We start from the raw sequence: 27,919 nt of genomic DNA, 5'->3' as shown, positions 1-27,919 counted from the left end.
GGACTGGTCCCATTTTCTTAATGCTTCCCTTTGTTGAACTAGTCAAGCTGCAACCTCTACCTACCTTTAAGTTTGAGTGTGAAAGTCATACAGTGAAGAGCTTGTGTTTATATCATTGTTAGTTTCCTCATTGTCCTGTGGAACGGTCTGTGAGACTACAGCATAGATATTACTTAACTTTTCTATATATTTAAAACTATTTTTATTTCTTAAGGTTCAAATACGGTGCAATAAAGAAACTTAGCTCCTGGTTTACTCATTACTGAAATGGCTGCAGTAAGACCTTCTAAATCGAGTATTTTAAGGGGAAATTATCATAATTTTGAGGTCCATCTTCAGGCTTGGCTTGCTGAGTGTCTAGACAAGAATGGTGATGCAGGAGCACCTTACGAAATTGAAAGCAGTCATAGCTCGGATTCTGAGCAAGATTTAGATAGTACCGGCAGCAGTGATGAAAGTATTGTAAGTATTAGTAGGACTGATTACTCATACACAGATTTTTACAGAAAAATCAATGTTCTAAGTGGAGGAACGAAGAACCTCCATTGAATGCAAGGAAAAGGGGCCATAACATAATTGTTCAAGCCACTGGACTTCAGCCACTGACTAGAAGTTTGGGAGAAAATCCAGAAATAGAACCCATGTAGGAACTCCTGTTGTGTGAAAATATTCTCTCAGAAACAACCACATAAACAAATAATGCAAAAATGTAAAAAATGAGAACAAGTTATGAGAACCATGCGAGATTAACTTATCGTCATGACATTTGAAGAAGAAAATTGTTGCGAGATTAACTTATCGTCATGACCCTGAAATGACTGAACTAAAAGCGTTCGTCAGTCTTCTTGTGTATACAGCGATTTTCAAATCAGGAAGTAAGTCGCTAGACTGCGTCTCTTCAAATGACGGCACAGGACGTGATGTTTTCCGATGTTAATGACAAAAAAGCACGATGTTGTTCCTTTAGACTGCTCTTAGGTTTGATAACCCAGAAGATAGGGGCGAAAGAAAGAGAGAAGATCCTGCTGCAACAATTTCAAAGATTTTTAGCCTGTTAATTGAAAACAGTCAACAATATATTACCTTGGAGCCAACAGTTAGTGTGGATGGGGTGCTGGTATTGTTCGGAGGGCGTTGCAGCTTTGTTGTGTGCAAGTCAAAGAAACTGCGTATCAGTAAGGTATCTGACTGGTGCACACATACATCTACTGTGGAAGAGGGAGCGACAGTTTAAATTTATCAAATGAAGATAAAAAGCTGAAGATATCAACTAAAGTTGATGACTGATGAAACCAATAGAAGGAACTCATAGAAATGTGACATCAGATAACTGGTATGGATCAATAGAACTGGTTCAACAACTTCTTAAGAAGGGGCTGACATTTGTGGGCACTCTAAAGAAGAATAAACCAGATAGCCCAATAATTTTCTTCTTCAAATAAAACACTGAAGCAGGCTGCTGTTTACCGCTTCAGAGAAGAGATGCCGGTGCTCCTTATGTTCTGAAGAAGGGGGAACTGTAATCCTGGTCTATAGTACACATCATTCTGAGAGCCTCGATTCAGAGAGTGGTAAACCAGAGATTATCTCTTTCTATAACGTAACAGAAGGCGGTGTGTATTCCCTGGATAAAAAATGTGGAACTTATACTGCAAGATGAAGGACAGGAAGATACTCTGTAGCGATTTTTTTCGCACTAGTAGATATTGTCTGCAGAGTAAATGCTTATCGCTTATACCAATCTGCCAAGAAGACTCCAGAGGTAACATCTTGATTTCATGAAATCGTTAGCAAAGGCACTAATATATCCTCATATGACACACTGACTACAGATAAAAAGACTCTTGATGCGACTTTTGAAAAAAGAAAAAACCTCTAACTGTTGCCATCCGAAATTGAAGAGGAACACTAAATATTCAACTCAACCATGTGGAGTCCAACATGTCTTGAATGTGCACAAAAAATGAGTAAAATGTTCTTTGAAACGAGAAACGAAGAGTTTTCTTAAGACAGTCACAGCCTTCAATCTTAAGATTAAAGTGTCTGTTTTTCTCAATATGTATTATTTTTTATCTTCATAATGACTACATTTGGCACTGCAATAGTTTTCAATGAAGACAGCTGATATTTATTTAAAATAATAGTATGTTGGTTACATGAGAAATATTAGATATTTTAGTTAAGGGTTTAATACTGGATACAAAAAGAATCGTAAATACAGATAAAAAGGTTTTTTTAGTTCTCAGAAGAGTGTGACGAAAAAACCAAAGTTTTTTTATTAAATCAGTGAATTTGGACTTGTCATTGCTTTCGACTGTGATATTAATATTGAAGTCAGCAGCTATTACTATCTTTTTCCTTTTTTCTCCACTAAGTTTTTCAAGCAGCCAATAAGATTTCACCAGAAATGCTTCAATTGTAGCTTTCTTTGGTACACTATAAATAGAAACTACTACGAGATTTAGGTCCCTCAATTCGATATAACAGCTTTTCTCTCGTCTACAAATGCATCTATTCAAAATTTTCAATTTTATTAAGAAATTTAATGTTGTCAGATATAACCCAATGTTCATTGGGGCAAATAACTTTGTTATTTCTACATTCAGACAGAATAATTTGTAATTCTCTCACTTTATGAGTTTTGCTTGAAAAGTCAGCGCTTAGACCAATATATTTAAGGGCGTTATGGAGGGACATTGTTTTCTATTTATGGTCTCAAGCATACTCTTTCTTGGGTATCATTTCCGCCTTGCTATTTTCGTTACCAGACACTGTTTCTCATTCCTATCACTTCTTACAAGTTTCTCCTTTTTGCAGAATTTTAAATGTATCAGCGAACATTTAACTAAAAATTTTGGATCCTAACCAATTTAAACGCAGACCATCTTTACCCAAACATATATTGCTTAAGAATTTATTCGCATTTATGCACACAGTTCCTAGATCTTTACAGTTTTCGTTTAAATCACGGTTTATTCTCTCAATATATTTATCACTGACTGATCTTCTGTAGATAATACCAATCACCACTATTCTGGATGTTTTGTAGAGGTTACTGGCAGATTGAATTAAATTTCTTGTTTCACTTACAATTTCCTCTCCAGTGCTGCTTCTAAGAGAATTTGTACCTACTTTTATGAAGATTCCTTCGTAATCCTTCCGAGATGCCTCTACTGAACTATCCTGCGAGTTATATATGTTGTTAAAGTGTTTTTTCTACTGGTGGATCTTGATTCCTGGACGAACGTCTATTGTGGAATTCGGCACTACCACATTTTTCGGCAGAGAATCGCCTATAACAAGATATGCGCATATAGGAGTTAAGGCAGTCACATTTTTCCACTTCCCGCAGTCCATAGGTGAATAAGTCGTATTGTGTGCTATTATACTTTGTGCTATTATCTCAATATTGGTGTTTATGGTACGGATATAGAACAGAACTATCATTGTCGCTCGATAGTATTTCAAGCGGGGTATAAAAACACTTGTATTTATATGCTCGGTTCTTGTAAACTACCTCTTAAACCAGTTTCAGTACTGTGGTCCTACTGTTTCAAATTGTGATTCAATAAAGTTTCATTATGCCTTTGGATCATTTTAGAAGCCTGAACTGATCCAGTAACATATAAGCATGTATTGCAGTTGGTTGTGCGTGTACTATTAGTGCCTTTGTATAGTCCATTTCAGTCACTTAAAGCTCATGTAAGATGCACTTTTCACACTTTATGAGCAACAAACTTTTTTTTGTAACAGTGTAAAAACTAATTGATCTGGCATATATTTTATGTACGAGAGTGCTATACCCTTTGGTTCAGTTATCGTGTTACTGGTAGAAATAATCTTTGGTTAGCATAAACATGTTAGTTTGACAGTGGTGCGTAGAGTTGTGGATAATGTAGTTGTTCATATGTTTTAGTTGTCCCACGCAAATATTAGAAATGTGTTGTTCCGATCAGATGATCTGTCATTGTACCAATGATAGAGTTCATTAATAATAGGTAAACATAAGCTGATTCGGAATTTTAAATAGTTCCTCGCGTTGTTTGTTTTGGTACGCTAGCTAAATTTTGCGCATTTTTTTTGTTTTTTGTTTTTTTCTTAAAGAGGAAGTCAACATTGTTAAATAGTGTGTTATTTCATTCACTTTATTGTATCTGTTAATAGCTTCTCGAGCTTAATTTCTCGATCGTTATTGTGCTCCTCCAGCATCAGTAACACTACGTTTCCACATTATTTTATGCTTAGGTTTTAGTTCTTTGTGTTACTAGTGTGCGTCACTGAAGCTTCTGTGATTTGCTTATATATATTTATTTTTTTGTGACCGTGTACTCTTTTGATTTTAATGTACTTAATTTTCCGTGCAGTTTTGGACAGATGCAGTTGACATTGTTTTATGGCCCGTTGTAGTTGCGATCTGTGCAATATTTCTTGTACATTATCGAACTGAATGCATGTATATTTCAAGTTGTTAGATTTTTAGGCATAGAGCACTTGTTCATTTGCAGCATCATATTTACTAGGCGCAGTATTATTTGGTTTTCATTGCTGTTTTAATATTACTTCAGAGGGTCTGGAAAATTTGTGTTTTGTATATATTACTAATTTTACAAGTTTGTTCATTGTTAAATGTACTGTATAATGAAGGCATTTGTTGTTACTACCCCCACATTTCCGAGTTATGTAGTTTTTATTGCCACTTGTATTTCACTGAGAAATAAAGTGATGGAGCCAATCAATATTTGTTCATGTCATTATGATAATGAGACTGACTCTTTGGTGGTGTTATGATTGCATTTACATGGGATGTAGCTCTTTCTGCAGTTGTTTACACTCCAGTGATCACATTGTGACGTTGTGTTCTGACTCTAACATTAAGCATTAAAGTTTGGAATGGACTCGACAATATTTTTTTTATCATTATGTATGTTCAGAGTTCTTATCTTGAGAAGTAGAGGAAAACTTGTAACAGAGTATTTGCTCTGTTTATTGAACAGTTTGAAGTGCTCCTTGGGATGAGTTGAGCAATAAAGGACTTATACAATTGTTTTGTGATTCTACATGTTTCCTGTTATCTGCCTTACATGTTGTAGGCTGCATTGTGGGGAACTAATTATTTAATGGACATCTATGGCAGTGATCTTTTTTTTATGTTACTGAGAAGACTGCGATGTAGAGTTAGTCTTGTAATGGCTACCTACAGAATATATTAAGTAACTTGAAACATAGATGTTGCAAGTATTTTACTAGTGTGTAGATAAATTGTATTAGGATGTACATGTACTAAGTTTCTGCAAAATTCTTTTACAAGAAAACACTGAGTGCTTTTCCCATCTCATTATTCATTGTGCAATTTGTCAATGCTAGTGCTACCATTGCTGTAGAAAGGAAACTGTTGGACAGCTCATTTTATCAGATTAGTTTTTCATTGTATCCTTATAATAAATGGGTTAACAACATTCCTAGATATTGTCTTCCCCTGCACAATGTGGAAATGTTCTCAGCTTGTCTTCACCTCATGTAGGTTTTTCTGGTGAAATCTTTCATGGACTTGTTGTTTTCAAGTTTATGTATTACTGTAAAATTGTGTCCTTTGCCCTTACGTTCTCATTTTTGAGACTGTCAGACATAACACAGAAGTACTTTGTTTATTTGGATATGGCACGAATAGCAAATTTGCATGTGCATGACGTGAACTTTGATTCTAGTGTTTTTCTTTGTGCACAGTCCACATTTATTGTGTTTAAACATGTATTCTGTGAAGGGTGTAAGTTTTTAAGTTCTGTTTAAACACGGACCTCTCTCTATGTTTGAATACATCAGTGCGTCTTGGTAAAATCTCAGTTTAATTTTTTTTTTAAACATTCCCATTGACAGTGTTATCTTTGTTTTCTATATTGTAGCAGCTTAGTTGGTACCAGTGTGTAGGAAGAAACCTGGACAATAAGGTGCATTCCTAATACACTACAAGCATATGTGGAAGGTTCAGATTTTTGTCCAGATAGTTAGGTTTTTGTAGTTTTTGTTTATATGCGTTAGTGTTTTCACCCCTTGTTGAAATCGAGGATCTATGCTGCCTTAATGACCTACATCACAGGGCCGTGAACTCTAATGGAGCTTATAACACTGAAATATTATTACCTTCAAGAGTTGCTAATAGTGTTTTGGGAGCTTAGTTCCTTAGAGTCTAAGGCATATTAAGTGTAATTTCCAAGATGAGTATGTAGATTCAGTGTCAACCTTGTCCTGAATTTTGAAAATAAAGACAGTTTTTAATGGGGAGAATGACAGTAATATGCAAATATAATATGATCAGTCAAGCGAAAGGAGACATGATATGAGGCTTTTATATAAAAAAAAGTACCAGGGCATCACCAGGAGAGCCCCCGCGGAAGAGTTACAGAGCTGTTCTTGTACTCCATATAATAAACAATGTGACAAATAGGGTGAGCAATAATCTATGACTGTGACTGTGGATGACATTGTGCTGTAGCGTATGGGAAAGTGTTATTGTGTGGCTGTAGGGCAATACATGGCAACTTAGAATTTCTGTTTGTTGTAATGAATGGCAGCTTGCTCTAAATGTAGAAAAGTATAAGTTAATGGAGACGAGTAGGGAAACAGCCTGTAATGTTTGGATAGAGTATTAATGGTATTCTTGACGCATGTATAGGCGTGACAGTGCAAAGCGATGTGAAATGGAACAAGCACATGAGGTCAGTGGTAGGGAAGACAAATGGTCAACTATGGTTTATTGGGAAAATTACAGGTTGTGTGTAGGTTATCCATAAAGAAGACTATGTATAGATGTTCTTTACCAAAAGTGCTGTTGAGAAAGTTTATAGAGAACAGTTATTTGCAACGCTAGAACAATTCTTCTGCCACCAATGTGCATCTTACATAAGGACTGCGAAGACAAGATGAGAGAAATTAGGGCTTTTACAGAGGCATATAGGCAGTCATTTGCTTCGTTAGTGAGTGGAACAGGAAAGGGAATTGCTATTGGTACAAGGTACCCTCCACCATGCCCAGTATGGTAGCTTGTGGAGTATGTAATTTTACCATTTGTGAAAATTTCCCCTTACATCTCTTCTCTTGACTGGTTGAGTACTGACAACATTAACTCTTTATACCATAACTATTTGAATGGCAGTCTGGGATGAGCAAAAGCGTATTAATGTGTGAGCTACTCTTGCTACTGAACCACTTGACTTTAAACATTTGTTGATGGAAGAGAGAATGCAGACCTTACACTGAAAATTAATACTGGAAGAGTGTAGGCTGAGGGAAGTAATTAGAGTTGTACATCAAGATACACATTATTTATGAGGGTGTCATTATAAAACCGATATTGTTTTATATACGGTTAACTCTTACTTCAATACATCAGTATTTTACTTTCCACAATATTATTGTATCACTTTTTGTACAGCTGAGTGTGCTATAGATAGTATGTCATGTGAAGGAAAGGATATGAAAATGACTTAAATTATTATTTGAAGATGACTCCAGACATGACTTCAAGAAACCACACAATCGAAGAAAGCATTATTAAATAAGATGTGTACCCCAGTAAAAAGAGGTAATTTCAAGTTCATCAGCCTCTTGAAGGAATGTCTTACTGTTTAATAACAGTCTTTACTTTGGCTTAAATTAATGACCACATCAACATAAGTACATTCTGGTGGATATGGCTTGTTTGTCAGTATAATGACCTAATGCATAAAGGAATTACTGTCATTGAATAAGTGTAGGATAAAAATAAAATTGTTTGGTTGCCAAATTATGTTTTAACCTAGTGAATGCTTACTCATTAAGTGTGCACACAGGCTAAAAAAATAAATAGTTAGTATACTACAGACCTAAATTTTTACTTAATGTCTCTTATTGTCTGTGTTTTCCTTGTGTATTTATTTAAAATACATTCCCAACTTGTAATAACCTAATATTTTGTGTTTATTACATTCTTTATGCCAGTCATACACGAAGTGCTTGTGGTCCCACTATTTGTGGTGTTTTAGATTCACTGCAACCAGGTTAGACATAGCTGCTATCACTTGTTTAATTACAAGAACATGTAAATATGGTATGAAGAAATATCTTTGCAACAGTGCAAATACACTGTTAATAGAATAATAAGATAAAAAGGAAGAAGAAACTCATTCATTACCACATTGGGACTGCATACAGAAAGGTGTTTTTTATTTTTATTTAGTTATTTTTTTTTTTAAATCACTGAATATAATACATTATTTTTGAATCAACAGAAGTGTCCAATTCCACCCGTCTGCTTTGACCCGTGACATAATGGCGTTGTGATGTGTGACGCCACTGCAGCGCAGAGTTTTTGAGTTCATTATGTTTGTAGGTGGTGTGTTGTTGCACTTGATCATGCCCTCTGGTGGTGGATGTAGACATGCTGAGTTTAACGTGTAGTATTGGGTTCATTTGAGTTTTAGTTGTCATCGTGCTAATGTGGTTTTGAGTTTAGGTAGTTGGTGTGGTAATGTGGGTTGTGGAAGTGTTTTCAGTGAGGTATTAAGGTTTTTCTTATGTGCCTGGCGTTTTTGTTAGGTCTGATTAGTTTGAAGCGTGTTGTGCGGAAAGAAGTCTAATTTTTTGGTTGCTTTTTTGTTAGCTGTGAATATGACAGTGATTTCACAAGTGTATCATTACATTCTGAAGTGGGTGATGATATGATGTCTGACACACAGTTTCTGCAGATGTTCGGTATTATTGCTGAATATGTTGCGTATGACACCTAAAATATTGTTTGTGAAACGACATGAAACTGGTGAGACTTCTGGCGGCTCGGCCCAGTGAGGTAGCATTGTCAGCGTGCACCTTTTTGTGTGTGTGTGTGTGTGTGTGTGTGTGTGTGTGTGTGTGTGTGTGATGTTTTGTGTATAATATATTTATGGTACGTCGGTTGCGTTTTAATTGATGTAGTAAACATGGGATATTTGGGTTTTTGAATTGTTGGGGTTTGGTTCCACTCTTCAGAGTTGTAGGTGCTGGTTTTTTGGTATCAATAGCTGCAGTTGAGCTATGTAGCTCAAGGGAAATGTCTGATACCTGTGGTTTAATGGTGTGGTGAAATGTTGTAATTTAATTTTTTTACGTTATTTGTTTTTAGATGTTGCGATGTTTTTGTTGTAGCTTGCCCCCATCCTAAACTCCAATTCTTTGCCACACGGGGTAGATGCGTGGTCTGAAATGTGTTTGTCACAGCCCGCACGGCTCCCCCTGTCGGGTGTTCGAGTCCTCCGTTGGGCATGGGTGTGTGTGTTGTCCTTAGCGTAAGTTAGATTAAGTAGCGTGTAAGGTTAGGGACTGATGACTCCGCAGTTTGGTTCCATAAGATCTTACCACAAATTTACAAATTTTTCCCAATTTTCTGCGAATGTCCTGTTAGTTCCATTTTGTTTTGGAGTGAGATGTTATTGTATCATTTTTATTTTTGTCCATGTTTGTTACCATGTGTATGTAGTGACGTCATTGTTGTCATTTTGTATATGCTGGAAGTAGCCATTTACGCCATATCGATGATGTCATGGGTCAAAGTAGACGGTTGGAATCGGATACTTTTGTAATGCTTTATTCTTATATTATTGCTGGAAGAGAATGTGGTTCTGTGTATTTTATTTTGAGTTCAGAAGCAAAGGGCAGTTTTACAGAATAGTGTGTACACTGTGCGTTCCTCTAAAGTAAAATCTAAAAATGAGCTGAAATGATTAAGTTGGCAATTGTGCATGTATGTTGTTTTTGTGTACAAATGGAGTTGATCCTAAATGGCATTAGGGCGTTATAGTAGAAGCTGACAATAACCTTGCTGTGTTGTCAGTAATTTGTCAGCTGTTGCAGATTTTCATAAAAATATGTATTGAAATGGTGGTTGTATGTTATACAATTGTTATTGAAGTATGCTGTGTGACAAGGCACTGTTAATAGGTTTTGAGAGATAAAAAGACATACTGTGAGATAAGATTGATAGCTAACTGAAGAATGACTACCAGATTATCAGACAGAAGGCAGAAAAATCAATTGGACTGGAGGGAAGTAGAGGAGGATAGCTGTGGGCCAAGAACATCATACATCTCATGAATTTCTTTTGAACCATATTTTGGTCACTCTGTCTCCACTCCTTTTCCCCCGCCCTTGAAAGTTCAATAATTGCTGTAAATAGGATTGCGCATAAGTGAGTTACTGCTGTTCTATTGAACGATAGCAGTTTGTAATAGTGCCTGTATAGTCAGCATAAATTAATAAACAAAGTCATAGTCAGTGCCATAGTCAGGCAATGAGCATTGGTGGCAGATGCACGAACCCCTAATTACTATCCTTGGCATGCTCCTAGTGGTGGTGGTTGTCATTGTCTTCTTCTGGTCTGAACTGTCAATTGTGTTTCTTGCCATATGGATGACTGATGAATGCTTCTACAGCGTCTGGATGAAGGACAGGAAGAGGGTGAAATCCTGTGCCTGAACCGTGCCACGGGGAGTATCGATCTTAATGTCCCCATCTGATGGATGGATGGATCATCAACATCATGCACTTACTCCATGAGCTACTGTGGAGGGGTTTGTGGATTAACACAGAGCATTGGTGCAAAATCTGGTGATCAATAACCTCTCCTTCCCTTTTCTGCTAAATATTAGCAATGAACATTTCTTCCACCGCCAGAATTAAAATCGGCAGCCTTCAAGTTGAGTGCTGCTACATAGCTGTGAATTATCAATCTCAGGTACAAAGGTGGTTAATGAACAAAGTAATTTCCAGAAATGTCAGTATAATTGAAGCAGTTAAGTTTTGAAGCAGTACATACTTTCACAATTGGTTGAATATGTAATACTCTTTATTGCTTGTGTTTGTAGAGTTTTAGCTATGGAAAAAATTTCAACCAACCTAAATAGATATAAGAAAAGTGAATGATAGTTTTCGCAATTAACAATTCAACCATATGTGGATAAGCAATTGGTTTCATGATCAGGCTCATAAGACCCTCCATAAATACTGTAATGAAAAACACACTATATTCTAGGCAAGAGACTAAAAACAGCAGTTCGCACAATTACATACACAGGTTGATTCACAAAGATATGCAGATATTTAATATGTTATTCTACGAGCAAAACTAAAGAAAAAAGTTAATATAAACATAGGTCCGCAAATGTTTAGTTACGGAGTTATGGTTGATAAAAGATTTCTGTCGAAATTTAGCAACTTCGCAAATATGAAGGTTAAAGTAAAGCACTATTTCCATTTATTTTGTTGTTATTGGTCTGGTGAATGTAGTAAAATATGTCCCAGACGTATACCTGCAATAGTTTTCCAGAACATTGAGAGAAGCAAAGATTATTATACAAGTAAATTCGTTTACTTTCCATTAAGAATGTAGAAATGCTTGTCATTGTTGGCAACCATTAGTGAGTTGTTTCAGTCATTTCATAACATTGAAACAAGTTAGTTTTCTGTATTGTTCAGTGAAAGAACATAACAACAACAGTGTATTTAAGTGAAACCACATAGTAACTGTTGTAATTTGTAGATTATTTATGAAATAGGGATGCTTTTCAAATTTACGACAGAGGAATACGCTGATATGGTGTTTATTTATGGCTAATGTGATGGTAATGCTACGGCTGCAGTTAATGAATATCATTTACATTATCCAACTCAGAGTATTCCGAATGCACGAACCATTAGCAGAGTATTTCGAATGTTATGAGAGACAGGTTCTCTACCTAGTATTCATAATTAGTACAAGCACCCAATACTTTAAGCGAGCCTGCTTTCCAGTACATGATATATCTCTCAACGAATAGGCATTTCACAATGTAAGGAAGTACAAAATAATGTGTATCCTTACCATAAACAAAAAGTGCATTATTTACATCTGGGAGATCCTGCCCTTCACTTGGAGTTGTGCAACTGGTTAAACACTAATCAGTGGTTACATAAATACATTTTATTTACCGATATGGCACAGTTTACTCAAGATGGTATAAACAATTTACATAACGAGCACGTATGGTCTGAAGCAAACCCACATGCAACAGTGCAATGCAATTTCCAACAGCGATTTAGCATAAATGTTTGGTATTGTTTAATCAACACACACTTTATTGGACATCCATCTGGCGAGATGTAGTTACAATTACTTCAAGAAGAAATGCCCCGCTTTCTCCAAGATGTTCTGCTTGCTACGTGATTGCAAATGTATTTTCAACCTGATGGTGCGCCTCCAAATTTCACCAACACTGTTACTACACATTTAAAGGAACATTTTCCCCAGAAATGGATTGGTCATGGTGCTGCTCTTCTGTGGCCACCCAGATTGCCCGATTTTACACAAATGGATTTTTGTGTATGGGGCTGGGTGAAAGACATATTTTATGAGGACAAAGTCGGTACATGTGAGGCATTACTTCTTGGCATTATGAATGCAATAGACAAAATTAAGAACAATCCTGTGGAACTGAAACGAGCAACAAAATCTGTTCATACATGTGTAGCTAAATGCATTGAACTCAGTGGAGACATTTGTGAACATTTATTGTGAATGTATTGTGAAATTGTATGTACACTGTACAATTTCCTTAATTCTGAGCTTTGTTTAATACAAATCCATTTGTGCTATGGTATTAATAAAAACAGATTATCTGACACATTCATACGGTTTCACAAGTCAGTCATGATCACACAAATTTCTTACACTTTATTACCTGTTTTGGCATACTGCCATCCTCAGATGATTAAAATATTCTGATGTAAATCATCGTCAAGTTAAACATGTGAGTACATGATATATACATACCAGAATATTTTAATCATCTGAGGATAGCAGTGTGCCGAAACCGGTAATAAATTATAAGAAATCTGTGTGATCAAGACAGACTTGTGAAAATAGATTGCCGACTCATTTACAGACTTTATGTCTTCAATTAATACATACAGTTTTTGTTAACATTATTACCGTCATTTTTCCAAAATTAAATTCCCTAAAACTTCTGTTGAAAATTTTGTGCAATTGTCTGGAATTTAAAAAAACAAATTGGGCCAAACAGTTAATGAATTAAAAATTTTATGAAATTATGTCTTTGCTTCTCTGGATTTTCTGGAAAACTACTACAGATACACATCTGGGACATGTTTTATTAGATTCACAAGATCAATAACAACAAAATAAATGGAAGTCGTGCTTTGCTTTAACCTCATACAGTTTTACGATGGCTTCATACTAGGCAAGTTGCTAAATTTCAGGCAAAATCTTTTGTTAGCTGTAATTTCATAACTAAACATTTGCGGACCTATGTGTATGTGAACTTTTTCCTTTAGTTTTACTTTGAGAATAACATACTAAAATATTTGCAAATCTTCGTGAATCACCCTGTATCTCCAGAAAGAATAAAAGGAAGTTAGGTGTGGATGGTAGTTATAAAGTTTTAATTAAAACAGTGAGAAAGATGGTGTGATGAATGGTAGCTGGCTCTTACGATACAGCATCAGTAGTGTCCTGCTAGACAGTGTCACGTCATTTAAATATCTGGGCGTAATGTTACGAAGCGATATGAAATGGGACAAGCATGTGAAGATTGTGATAGGGAAGGCAGGTGATTAACTCTGGTTTATTGGGAGAATTTTAGGAAAGTATAGTTCATCTATAAAGTAGACCACATGTAGGGTGCTAATGCTACTATTCTGGAGTACTATATGAGCATTTGGGATCCGCACCAGGTCAGATTAAAAGAAGACATTGAAGCAGTGCAGAGGTGAGCTACTGGATTTGTTACTGGTAGGTTCGATTAGTGTGCAAGTGCTACAGGTAAGCTTCGGGAGCTGAAGTGGGAATCCCTGGAGGGAGGAAAACACTCATTTCGAAGAACACTGCTGAGAAAGTTAAGAGAACTGGCATTTGAAGCTGACTGCAGAACAATTGTACATACATTCTGCATGAGGACCACGAAGATAATATATGAGAAATTAGGGCTCATATGGAGGCATATAGACAGTCATTTTTCCCTTGCTTTGTCTGTGAGTGGAACAGGAAAGGAAATGAGTAGTAGTTGTGCAGGGTACCCTCTGCAATGCACCATACGGTATCTAGATGCAGATGTAGAAAAATAGACTTACACAATGAATTTTGTTTGGTGGTTTGCACTTATGTCTTCAGTGCTGGTACACATTGAAATCCCCATGCCTCAGTACTGAAGCGAGTTGCTAGAGAAGCTGAAACTAAATATCACAGCCCATACCCATTTTATCACAGTAACGAAAAGTTAATTACATGACTTTATTTTTTATGTAATTAATTAATTCATTTTTGAAGTGATGATTAAAACTGTATGACCTCCTCATCTTGTTTAGCTAATTGTGAAACAAAATTGTCCTTAAGAAGTTTGGATAGGGTGACCACTGTAATTTTTAAAGTGTTACCTGACTGAGAGTTTATAATGTGCTTGCTTACCGTGTTATGTAACTAGTTAGATCTTAGTATTATGAAGTAGAGTTCCAAAAAAATCTCTAGCGATGCACTGTTGTACAACTGTAAATGTGCTGCTGATGTGTGAAATCTGTAGCCTTCCGCTCTCTCTTCACTAGGCATGATAGAGCATTCGACTGCACTTTATATCCCAGGGGCCCCAGTCAGACAAATTGCATTGCAATAAGTCTTTCATAGCGGCAGTTAGGTCTATTAATATTCACTCATGACCAATATAACTAGTGAGAACTCTGTTCCAGAGAGAACACTTCCGTTGCTGTGGCAAACTGAGCTCTCTAAAGTGTTATATGCATATTGTGTTGATGTGACATTCGAGTGCGTGATTGACATTGAGGTCAGACCATTCGTGTTGGAAGAATGAGACACTTTATCTCCAAGGTTGTGTAGGCCATGGCTGTTTCACACTCATCAGATCAAGTGTGTACTGTGAGTATCTTACTTTGGGGAACATTGATGACACCAATCATTTGGTCATCAATGTATTCATGACAATCGTCACTGTCACTTATCATGAATTTTAACAACAGACAGATGAACCATAGTGCAATAATTCACTCATGAATGTGATGGCAGACAACATGTTAACCACTATAGCAGCCAGAACTAACAATTTGCTGTGGGGTACAGAAACTGCCGCTTCACATGTGGCCGGCCGCTGTGGCTGAGCGGTTCTAGGTGCTTCAGTCTGGAACCGCACTGCTGCTACGGTCGCAGGTTGAAATCCTGCCTGGAGCATTGATGTGTGTGATGTCCTTAGGTTAGTTAGGTTTAAGTAGTTCTAAGTCTAGGGGACTGATGGATGACCTCAGATGTTAAGTTTGAGCTTCACATGTGGACATTTGTTTACCACATTGCACAGGGCATAAAAATTACCATTAGCATAGGAACATTACCACTGGATGCTCACAGCATGGCAAAACATCACCTGGACTCTTGAGAATTGTGATACACATTAGTACGTCCTGGGGATGGGGTACGAGTACATTGAGAACACTGTGAGGCGATGCATCCCACTTGTGAAGAGGGCAACGTTCAGGTGGGTGGTCGGGTTATTCTCATGTGGATGTTTCGTGTGGGATGGAAAGAGGCCTCTGATATGATTGTCATTGTCTCTCACCAGCGAATTACCTGGGAACCTACTCTCCCAATGTATGTGTGTGTGTGTGTGTGTGTGTGTGTAGATCAACCTGTAGGTCAGTGCCCATTGCCCTTGAATTGTGTGTGAATAGTTTGAGGCACACTAGCCCTGAAGGTGCTTGTGTGTCATGACACGCTGCTGCTGTCATCAGGGCAGAAGGATTGGTATATACTAGTAGGTAGGTGAATCTAATTTAGTTGGTAATAACTGTTGTTTTAAACTTTAAACTACATTAGTAAAACTCAGCAACTGTAGTTTTGATTAATTCTTTCATGGTTAGTGTGGATGAAGTTTAAATAGCTCACCCAGTGCTACTATTAAGCCACACCATACTGAATTTGGGTTGGAAAGAAACATTTTCTGTAAAGGGTAATAGTAATGACTACAACTAGGTTTTAAATTCAGTACAGTGCATCACTAATGAGAATAATGGTGAAACATATTTGGTAGACACAAATAAAGAATTCAGTTGCAAAAGATGGATTTTTTTGAATCATATGATATAGCATTATTCAAGTAGCAACAGAGAACAAATGGCTGCAAAATTGACAGTATTAATGAGATTAACTGCTGGAAGACTTTGGTTGTAGAATAATTTGTTTCTTATATCATTGAGACTACATAACTGCACATTTGTTAGATCAGTTGTAACTATAAATCCAAGTGACAAAACTCTTTCCATAGTAAATTATTTATAATCCCCACTAAGATACTCCTCTCTCTCTCTCTCTCTCTCTCTCTCTCTCTCTCTCTCTCTCTCTCACACGCACGCGCGCGCGCACACATACACACACACACACACACACACACACACACACACACACACACACACACACACACACACGCGCGCGCATGCAAAGAGCATGACTACCAAAACTGATATTTTGGTTGCCTTTAGTTTTGTTCCTTAATTTCTGGTGTACGTTGTAATTTTTATCACCAACAGTTTATTGTAATAATCATGGATAACAGTTGTTATTTTCCTGTTGTAACTTACCTGCTAGCTGATTCTTTCCTTTGTGTTTACATATTAAATTTAATGGCATCCATGTGTAAGATATTTAACCATGAAGAGTTCATCATTTTGTTATCTTGGTTTCTTACGAGTTATTACACAGAGTATTTCAGTTTGTAATATTGTGCGAGTTTTGTCCAGATGATGTATACACACTGGTATCCAAAATTAAAGCAACAAACTGCTACTTCCGTGTCCCGTGTCTAATTCACGATACAGTCATACAAACAGTCAACTGATGTCGTTAAGATCATGTTCTGCACAGAAGATGGCATTCTGATCAAAGAGCAACCACACCAGCAATAACTTCAGGGCACCTATCAAGTGTGGCAGTGTGGGAAGGATAGTCCCACATCCACAAACACTGTGTGCACAGTCGCAGACACTGCAGTATGGCACAAAGAAGACACCTACAGACTTTCTGCTGTGGAGGGCCATAGAAATAATGAAAGATGGAGAGTAGCAAACTGATATGGCCTGATGGCTTAATGTGAATCATTCTGTTGTTTCTCAGATGAGGTGACAGTTTACAGAGACTGAAACTGTATCCCAGAGACCAGGACAAAGCCGACCATGTGTGACATCAGAAAGAGTGGACCATTATTTGGCTCTAAGGGCACAATGGTAACCTTAGTACTGCACTGCAACTGGCATCTGACCGTGCAACATCCACTGCATGTGTTGTAGCGAGGCAATCGGTGTACAGAAGGCTTCAACAGAGTGGCCTTTATTGTCAAAGACCTGCTGCCTGTTTACCTCTGGTGTGTCTTCACACAAGGGAATGTCTATAGAATGGAGCTGTTGATGTGCCACCTTGCTGGTCGAATGGTGGGCCAATGTTCTTTTCACAGATGAGTCCCGATGTGGTCTGGAGAGTGATTCTAGACAAGTTCGCATTTGGAGGGCACGTGGAACACTTGACCACTCAAACACTTCTTTATGAAATTGTACGGGTGAATCAGCAAGATTTAACAGATGTCAGACACCATGAGGAGATCTTGGGATCCATTGTGCAGTTGTTGCAAGGTACTGTGGGCCCAGACTTTGTATTGATGGACGATAACGCTTGACCTCATAGAGCATGGGTGGTTGATGTTTTCTTGGAAACGGGAGATATTGCACGCATGGCATGGCCTGCTTGCTTTCCCAGTTTGAATCCCATAGAGCATGTGTGGGATGCACTAGGGAGACAGGTTGCATCACGTCAGTATCCACCAACCACTCTCCAATACTTGTGAGCAACTCTGCAGGAAGAATGGGCATTACTGCCTCAACATGAGATTGAGGACATCATTCACAGCATATCTCTTCGTCGTCAGGGCTGTATTGGTGCCAGAGGTGGTCATAACCCATACTGAGCACATTATTCAGTTGTCAGAATATGTGTGCAAATCCATTAAGTTGGAAAACAGTGAATAACATTTTTGTCCACCATTATATATGTTGCAGTTGATTACATTCTGTATTCTTTGCATTGTTTCTACTTTACTATCACCTGTTGTACTATTTTGTGGCAAAATAAATGCAACCCTGCAAAGTTTCTGTTTGTTGCTTTAATTTTGGACACCAGTGTAGATTGCACTGTGGAATAATTAAATTTTTTTCACTGCTCTATACTTTCTATTTGTTCAAATGAAGTGGTGGTGTCATATTTGCGATATCTTATTTTTCCCTCCAACTGTTTGTATGTCACAGGTTCGCACCACATCCAGAAATGAACGAAAAATTAGAAGAATTATGGTCATTTAATTGGTCTCCTACCCTGTGCACCATTTGCACATTTTTGAACTTCTGTTAATAATTACTGACTTTAACAGGTAAATCATCTTTGGAGTAAATTTTTACTAATTTTGTAATAATGTTCTTTGGCTCTGTCTTTGAATGACCGAAAAATGTATTGATTAACATTTTAAACTGTATGACTGATGCATCAGTTACAAGCATTCACATGTATAATTACATGGCACTTGCAAGATATAAATTTATGCTATCTAGACACTAGTAATACTCAAATTTTTATCTGATGAAGATGCCATTAAAAAGATAGGTCACCTGACGAGGACTATTTTATATCGTGATTTACCAACTGACCTGCCTACTCTGTGATGCATTCTATGTGGGAATGACCAGCAACAAACTGTCCATTCCCATGAATGGACACAGGCAGACAGTTTTTGTTGGTAATGAGGATCACCCTGTGGCTAAACATGCCTTGGTGCACGGCCAGCACATCTTGGCACAGTGTTACACCATCCGGGTTATCTGGATACTTCCCACCAACACCAACCTATCCGAACTCCGGAGATGGGAACTTGCTCTTCAATATATCCTCTCTTCCCGTTACCCACCAGGCCTCAATCTCCGCTAATTTCAAGTTGCCGCCACTCATAGCTCACCTGTCATTCAACAACATCTTTGCCTCTGCACTTCCGCCTCGACTGACATCTCTGCCCAAACTCTTTGTCTTTAAATATGTCTGCTTGTGTCTGTATATGTGTGGATGGATATGTGTGTGTGTGCGAGTGTATACCCGTCCTTTTTTCCCCCTAAGGTAAGTCTTTCCGCTCCCGGGATTGGAATGACTCCTTACCCTCTCCCTTAAAACCCACATCCTATCGTCTTTCCCTCTCCTTCCCTCTTCCCTGATGAGGCAACAGTTTGTTGCGAAAGCTTGAATTTTGTGTGTATGTTTGTGTTTGTTTGTGTCAGCAAGTTGTAATCGTTACTCCTTCCAGTATTTTTATTCTACCCAAGACTTTGCATTATCATTTGTAAAAATGGGAAAGATCAACTGTTTATTGTAATGATCATGGATGACAGCTGTTATTTTCAGTTGATTGTTTTGTTATTTTCTCAATATACTGTTGTTAGATAGTACTTGCAAAATATTCTTAGCTGCCCTTAATGCACCAGTGACTCTAAATAGTCTGCTAAGTGCTGATTATCTGCAACTTTTCTTGAAGTTAAAAAAGTTGTTTCACAAGCTGTGACACTGTCACGAATAAAACAATGACCCGTATATACAATAAGTTTCCTTTAATTTACGTCTATGGTCACAAACTTTTTGTTAACAGATTACCTGTTTTGGTCTATAATGACCATCATCAGATCTGTTTTATAAAAACAAAGTCCTAATGTACTGCGGCCATAGTGGCATCATCAAATGTTAAATGCAGAATCGGCACCAGCATCCTCAAGTATATGTAAATAACATCATATGCCCGAGCCATGTTGTCAGTAGCACTGACTTTGTTTGTATAAAACAGATCTGATGATGGTCATTATAGACTGAAACCGATAATCTGTTAACAAAAAGTTTGTGACCATAGACATAAATTAAAGGAAACTTAAAAGTTGTTTCCTTAGCAGTAGTTGGATTAAATAGGATCCATGAGTGTAAACTGTCTTGATGGATGTAGAAGCACCTCAGATGGCAGTATGTGTGTGCTACCTTGAAAAATATACATTAAGGTTTTTGTTGGGTAGATTCCTCACTTGAAAATAAAGGTGTCTGAGCTTAGATTCAGGGGGAGCAGAGAATGAAAGAATAACGCTTGTGAAAAGAAAAATGTAACTTTGTTGTCACACAAAATAACTAAAATAAATGTGGACTGTGTGAGGGTGCATGTTTGCAAAATCAAAATCTGCTGGATTACATTCAGTTCGGTGTTGTTCCACCATGTGCATTATAATCTGCTTAGATCCTGCTTGGAATGCTGTCGACTAGGTGGCTGAGATATTTCTGCTCAAACCTGTCCCAATGTTCAGTGAGGGCCTTCCTGAGATGTCACACAGTATGTGTAAGAGGAGGTGCAGGAAGAGGGGGTGTGCTACAGTGACACACTGTAAATTTCAGCTGGTCCCATGTGTCGTGTTGGGTTCATGTCATCAGATACTGCAGGCCATTCCAATCTACATCTACACTTCACAAGCCACTTTGTGGTGTGTGATGAGAGTACTTTGCGTACCACAGTCACTTCTTCCCTTTCCTGCTCCAATCGCAAATAGTTCGTGGGAAAAACAATTTGCTGGTAAGCCTCCGTGTGGGCTCGAATCTATCTAATTTTATCTTCATGGGCTTTTCATGAGATGTACATAGGAGGAAGCAATATATTTGTTCCTCTTCTAGGAATGTACAGTCTTGCAATTTTACCAGTAAACCGTAGACTGCCTCCCTTGCAGTGTTTGCCACTAGCATTGGAATTGGTTGATCATCTCCATGATGCATTCATGCATACTAAATGAACATGTAACAGACCATGCACCATGCTGCTCTTCTTTGGATTGTACCTATTTCCTCTATCAATCCTGTGTGGAATGGATCCCAAACTGATCAGCAGTATTTGAGTACTGGTTGGATATGGGTTTTGTAAGCTACCTGCTTTGTTGCTGGACTATATTTCCTAAGGATTCTTCCAATGAATCTCAGTCCGGCATCTGCATTTTTGTGATTAGTTTCATGTGGTTGTTACACTTTAAATAGCTCTGTACGCATACTCCTAGATATTTTATGGAAGTAAATGCTTCCGGTGATGGTACTGCAATTGTGTAATCATCCAGTAATGGGTCTTTGTGTCTACTTATACTCAGTACACTACATTTATGTTAAGGGTCAGTTGCCACCCCTGCACCAAGTATTGATCCTCTGCAGCTGTTCCTGAATTTTGCTACCATTGTCAAGCATTGCAACTTCTCTGTATACAACAGCATCCTCTGTGAAAAGCCTCAGAGATCTTCCAGTGTTGTCTATAATGTCATTCATATGTATTATGCAAAGTAACAGACCTAGAACATACCCATGGGGTACATCTGAAGTAACTTTTACATCCGAAGACTTCTTTCCATTCAGAATAACATGCTGTCTTCTGTTTGGTAGAAGCTCTTCTGTGCAGTCACACAGTTGGTCAGATATTCCATATTTTGTTCATTAGGCAGCAATGTGGGGCTGTATTGAATGCCTTCTGGAAGTTGAGGAACACGGTATCTATCTGTGCTCATGTATCTATTGCTTGCTGGGTCTCATGGACGAACAGGGCAAGTTAGGTCCCACACGATCATTGTTGTTGGAGCCCATGTTGATTTCTACAGTGGAGGTTTCGGTCTCCAGAAATGTCATAATATGCAAGCATAAAACATGTTCTAAAATTCTACCACTGACGGATGTCAGAGATATAGGCCTATAGTTTTTTGTGTTTGTTCAACAACCCTTCTTGAAAAGAGAAAAGATCTGTGCTTTTTTCCCATCATCAGGAACCCTTTGTTCCACAAGAGACCTGTGGCCCACTGCTGCTAGAAGAGGGGAAGTTCTTTCGCATACTCTATGTAGAACTGTATTGGTATCCTGTCAGATCCAGTGGCCATCCCTCTGTTGAGTGATTTCAGATGCTCTTTTGTTATTCATGCAATGATTTAAATGAGGTACTACTATGCAGACTTCCTTTGTGAAACAGTTTTGGAAAAACACAATTAGTATTTCAGCTTGTTCTGTGTTGTCCTCTGTTTCAATGCCATTATGGTCAGAGTGTATCTGGACAGATGGCTGTGGTCTGCTTACTGATCTAACATGAGACTGAAACGTTTTAGGATTTTCTGTCCAACAGTCAACAGAATTTTACTTTGGAATTTGTTGAACACTTCACGCATGTGTCTCTTTATGCTAATTTTGCCTTGATTTAATTTTTGTTTGTATGTGAGGCTTTGGCTTTGCCTAAATTTGTGTGAAGCTCTCTCTGCTTTCATAGCAGTTACCTGACATGGCTGTCAGACTGTGGTGGGTATTTTCTATCCCCACAACTTTACTTGGCATGTAAGTGTTTAAAGTGTATTGTACAATGCCCTTGACCTTTGTTCTTTGATACTCAACATTGTTTGGGGGGCATGAAATTTTCATGCTAACTGCTCAGGTAATCTGAAATACGTGTCTTATCACTCATGTTAAGCAGAAGGTGCTTCCTACCTTTCTTTGTATTCCTATTTACAGCTGTATTCAGTGATGCTGTAACAGCCTAATGATCACTGATTCCCTGTTCTGCGCTAACTGAGTTGAAAGGTTTGGGTCTGTTTACCACCAACAGATCTCTATGTTATTACCGTCACGAGTGAGTTCTGTGACTAACTGCTCCAGATAATTTTCAGATAAGGCATTGAAAACAGTTTCACACGATTCCCTGTCCCTTCTAACTGCCCTACTGACTTGAGTCCCACAGTCTATAGCTGGCAAGTTAAAATATCCATCTAAAACTGTAACACAAGCAGTAAATTTACTCAAAATATGCTCCAAGTTCCCCGCAAATGTTCCACCATATCTACTGCTGAGGTAGGGAGTCTATAAAAGCATCTGAAGACTATGTTTGACCCACATTTAATGCTTGTTTTCACCGAAATTATTTCACGCTCCGAATCTCTGCTAATCTCACTAGACACTATTGTACTTTTTATGCCCATAAACACACCTCTACCTCCAGCATTCAATTTATCTTTGCAAGGTACATTCCGATCAGAATTTAGTATTTCATTGCTGTTGACATCTGGTTTCAGCTAGCTTTCTGTGCCAAGTACTATTAGGGCATTGTGATCATTTATAAGTGAGGCTAGTTCCAGGACCTTTCTATAGATGCTCCTGCAGTTAAATAATAATATATTAACAAACTGCTACAAAGAATGCTACCCTTTCCTGAGTTGGACACACCTTGTCTGGCATGTGGAGAGATTTCTCTATTTTTAAAAAACCAGCATGTGCATGCCATGTTTACTCTGCTACCCTAGTTGCCACTTCTTGTGCATAGTGCATGCCTGACCTAACAAGGAGGAGGGAGGGTCCTACAATTCTCCACCCAATAGCAAAGGTCAAGAAATTGACGTGCAAGATTGTTACAGAATCGTCTGAGCCTCTGGTTTAAACCTTCCACTTGACTTTGAACTAGAGGACCATGATCAGTTCTGAGAACAGTGCTTCAAAATGATAGCTTTCCTTCCACACCCCAGTCGAGGCTAACTGTCTTCACCAAATCTGCCAGCTGCCTGTAAGAACCAAGGATGGGCTTTGAACTCAGGAGGCAGGTACCATTTGTGCCTACATGAGACATGAGTGGCAGCTGGGTGCATCCATAATACTCATTTTCTGCTGGCAGAACCTCTTCCACATCTTGTATGGGATTTGCAGCAAGCATACAGAGTGGATACAGGCCACTATATCCCTGAGAGGCAGGCACACAGAGTGGATACTGGTCAATATATCCATGAGAGGCAAGCACACAGAGTGGATACTGGTCAATATATCCCTGAGAGGCTCCATCATCTGCCTAACATTGGAGCTCCCAGTAACAAGCAATCCCACCCTCTGTGCATATCCGAACCTCTCAGAAAGATTGGCCACAGGCCCAACAGGCGAGGTTGTGTCATGCTGGTTCAGATGTACTTTCAGCAGTAGGCAGTACCTCAAACCTGTTTTTAAGGTTTGTGACTGGTAATCAATCTTGCCTTCCACCTAGAGATTCATGACCCCCACCACTGTTCACCAATCACTGTCAGGTAAGTGTCGACCAATCAAGAGGTGGGAATTGAAATGAGCAGCAGCATCAGAGATCTCAGATGATGCTGTAGACTCCAGAGGTGCCAAAGCAGTTGTAGTAGGTGCCCTGACACCAGTGCACCTCAGGACAGAAGCATGAGGCCTTTCGACCATGACCACCAAAGCTTACAGCTGTTTAAGGACAGTGCCCAATTTCTGCTACGTCTGTACACAATGGGCACAGTCCCTATCCATCTTTAATCAATTTCTGTGTCTACCACAGGTACTGTAACATTAACCCAAGAAGTTAATCTCATTCAACACAGAGATTGAAAAATACACAAACTCTTACAACAAAATAAGTAGCACTACTAGAACAGCTAAATAAACAGTTACTGTTCAGTTTTACACAGAAGCACGTAAGATTGGCACTAAACTAAACACTGTATACAATCTGTACAAACAAGAAGCTGCTGCTGCTGCTGCTGCTGAACTCTGCTCTGACCTGAGACTGAAGGTCTACTTTCATTTGATTCCTGTCTCCAAAAGGAAGGTGTTTGAGATGGATGTGGTGTGTTTGTGTGTTCCTCTGTTGCACACTGGGCTTTCATAATCCTAAGTCGATCCATTCACTGGAAGCCTTGCAGTGTGTTGGCTCATGTAGTGATACAGAGTTGCTCTAGTATCCTAATTCTTCCCTTATAACCATAATTAAACGTTATCACAGTGTCACAAACACCCAGGCATAGAGTTTTCATTCCTAGAAAAACATTTTTTGGTATGCAGGTCCAAATGACATTATTGAAAGACTCATTTGGGTTTTGTGTTCAACCATGGAGAAATTTGGAAAGGAGGTCAGGATGAGCTAACTCTCGGATTTAATAGCTTCCATCACTGCAAATGGTATGCTATTTTTATGCCTAAATTATTACTCTGTACCCACCACCTGAGCTTTGCGGTATTTACACCATGAATCAACACCAGATAGGCAAAGACCAGGTATACGTGTATCACCAGTGGATAATTTGTAGAAAAATGTGGCCTAAACTGCTCTTTTCATCCCTTGTAGGTCACGTGTACTGTTTCTTATTGCCATTCCATTATATTGCTGGAGTTCATCAATGTTTTTGTCTGTAGATCTTCCTTTACCTCTTAACACGAACATTAACATGAATTCAAGGAATAAATAGGTGAAAACCACAGCCTTCTAGTTTGAATAGTTCCATAGATAGAGATACTTAAGGAAGTCAGTGCAGAATGACTGGATTTTCTTACCATTGCACTATTAACTTTGAAATAGTAAAAACTACACTTCCAAGTGGAATTAATCAACAAATGATGCATCAAATTATTCAGGAGAGATCAAATATTATTAAGAGATAAGATCGGAAAATGTCACTTTTGACCAATTTCACAACATTGCCACTTTTTGACCACTTTCACAACATTGAAACTTTTTGACCAATTTAACAACATTTACTCCCCTTAAGTATTATGCGTTTCAAAATTTCATCATCAGGGTGAGGATTAAAATCAAACTTTAGTACAGAGCTCATGAAAGTGAGCACGTAGACTGAATACAATACAAATCTTATCTTATGTAGGCATATTGACAGTGTCATTGTCTATTTGAATAGAACCGGTGCCAAACTATTCAAATAGACAACGGCACTGTCAAACATGCCTACATGAGATGAGATTTATATTGCATTCAGTTTATGTGCTCACTTTTGTGAGCTTTGTATTAAATTTTGATTTCAGTCTGATAATGAAATTTTGAAACACTTAATAAAAAATTGTGCGATCAAGACCATTCTATATTTCAAAGTTGTTCCAAATCTGAATTGTTGCCTGCCTCTACCATAGTTTCTCTATCAGGTAATGGGAATTACCAAAATAGATGCTATATAGTGCTAGTGTGTGTCAGTCAGAGTTTACGGTCTCAGTCAGTGCTTACTATTAGTAGGTATTCATGTCTCATGAACTTCTGCACCTTAGCTGATATGTTACTTGAAGTGGGGTATGTTTTCAGATTGATTAAAGAGCTGAGTCTCAGCTGCTCAAAAAATCTTAACCATAATACATTTACAAGTGTGGATGAGCAGTCCATCTAGCTGAAACTGGATTACATCTTATGGAGATCTTTCAGCAATATGGAGATACTGATTAGTACTGACAGTACTCTCAATATGATGTAGCACAAAACAGAAACCTTACTACTTCACACTGATGTTGGCACTGCATGGTTCAAACTGGGCTTTGTGATGTGTGTACACATGTAGTGCCCCAGTTCTTGTCACATAAAAATTGACTTTTCATAGAACCTCTCTCCAGTCTTTCCATAAAATACAGAAAAAGCATGGCATACTTATTGGGCTGTAACCCACGGACTCGAGTTAAAGTTTGGAGGATCACTGCTGTTATATACAGGTCCTTCTATGTGCGATTGTTGCCAGTTAAGTATTTTCCTCCCCTTTTGAAACATGCTGCAAACTATTGCATGCAGTCTGCTCAAGTCATCCAATTTTCATTACCTTGTGAACCAGACATATATTGTTCCAGGTGTGATGTTCTGTCCTACAACAGCTTGCTGCACTGAATGGCCACCCCGTAAAAATCCTGCAGTCCTGTCCTTGATTCAATGTGCTGTGTGCTGTGCTGCATTTCTGTGGCTTTGGTTAGTTCACAAAGGTGTCTGCAGTGTGTCATCTTTCATGAAGTCTGTGTGAGGGCCCATCGATTCTACAACCCACATAACTCACTGTTTCTGTCTATCAGGCTACATTGTTGTATGAGCTTTTTAAACAAGAAATGTGATACTTTGGGTAAGGCTTATAGGAGTCAAAATGATCTCTAAAGTTGTGACGTACTTGATAAGCCTTTAATTATGAAAGCCACAGGCAACAGACAAAAGGTGACAAATATATCTGCATGCTAAAACTGTAATATGTTTTAAGATTTACATTTGGCTTTAAGTGTAGTTTCTCTAAATATTTACGTTAATTGAGGTAATGCATGTTGTAATGTCAGTAACATGAAGAGCATTTAAATGGGTTATATGAATTTTGATATTCTGGGTCAGTGCTATAGGCCCCATACAAATGAGGCTATGAAGAATGGCGGTTTCAGAGTTCTGTTCTCCAATGTTTCATTTGAACTTAAATACTGAATTCAGATTGTGTTATGCTGTGTAACTTCATATTCTGTTAAAATTTAATGTGTGGTATGATTTATAATTAACTACATTTTACAGATATTGCCTTCTGATTTGGTTCCAAGCAAGTGAGATGATGGATGTTATATTTCGAACACAAGGCCGCTTGGATAACAAGTGGCTTAAAACTGACCTACAACAAGCATTTACTCCCGAAGGTCTCTCCCAGCTGTGGAATGAGCTCATTAAGGATGGTGAGGTGGCTGGCTCTTTCAGTGATGGACTGCTCAACTCTGTTGGTGTCATGGCTAGAAAAGGCAAGTTTTTTTTTATAAATAAAGTATCTACAACATTTGACTTTTATGTGTAATTAATTTCCTAATACTCAGACTATATAGTCATGCAACAAAAAATGGAAAAATTAATGTTTGAGGGCATTATGTGAATTTCAGCAAAGCAATTTATATTGGAAAAATCCAGATTTGTTTGTGTAGCAACATTTATCAACATTGCAGTGTTGAAATATTACTGTAATGCCAATATAACGTATGCACACTGCAGATTGTTGTTATTGGTAATCACAGTGCACAGAACTTCAAAGT

At 38.1% G+C, this 27,919-nt stretch overlaps 1 protein-coding gene across 1 annotated transcript in view; it reads left to right on the top strand.

The window, feature by feature from the left end:
* Nucleotides 1-3,859: 3,859 nt before the first annotated feature.
* The window catches only part of LOC126469882 (E3 ubiquitin-protein ligase HERC2), an 846,528-nt gene continuing 822,468 nt past the window's right edge, over nucleotides 3,860-27,919 (top strand). Inside the window, exons 1-3 of the mRNA XM_050097213.1 lie at nucleotides 3,860-3,998; nucleotides 18,349-18,470; nucleotides 27,417-27,634. Of these exons, the coding sequence (XP_049953170.1) occupies nucleotides 27,451-27,634 (184 nt within the window). The 5' untranslated portion in view covers nucleotides 3,860-3,998; nucleotides 18,349-18,470; nucleotides 27,417-27,450. The remainder of the gene's footprint in view (nucleotides 3,999-18,348; nucleotides 18,471-27,416; nucleotides 27,635-27,919) is intronic.

The sequence above is a fragment of the Schistocerca serialis genome, chromosome 3 (assembly GCF_023864345.2).
Source record: "Schistocerca serialis cubense isolate TAMUIC-IGC-003099 chromosome 3, iqSchSeri2.2, whole genome shotgun sequence".
Classification (NCBI taxonomy): Eukaryota; Metazoa; Arthropoda; class Insecta; order Orthoptera; family Acrididae; genus Schistocerca; species Schistocerca serialis.
The sequence above is the reverse complement of the archived record's forward strand: the minus strand, read 5'-3'. Positions and strand labels throughout refer to the sequence as shown.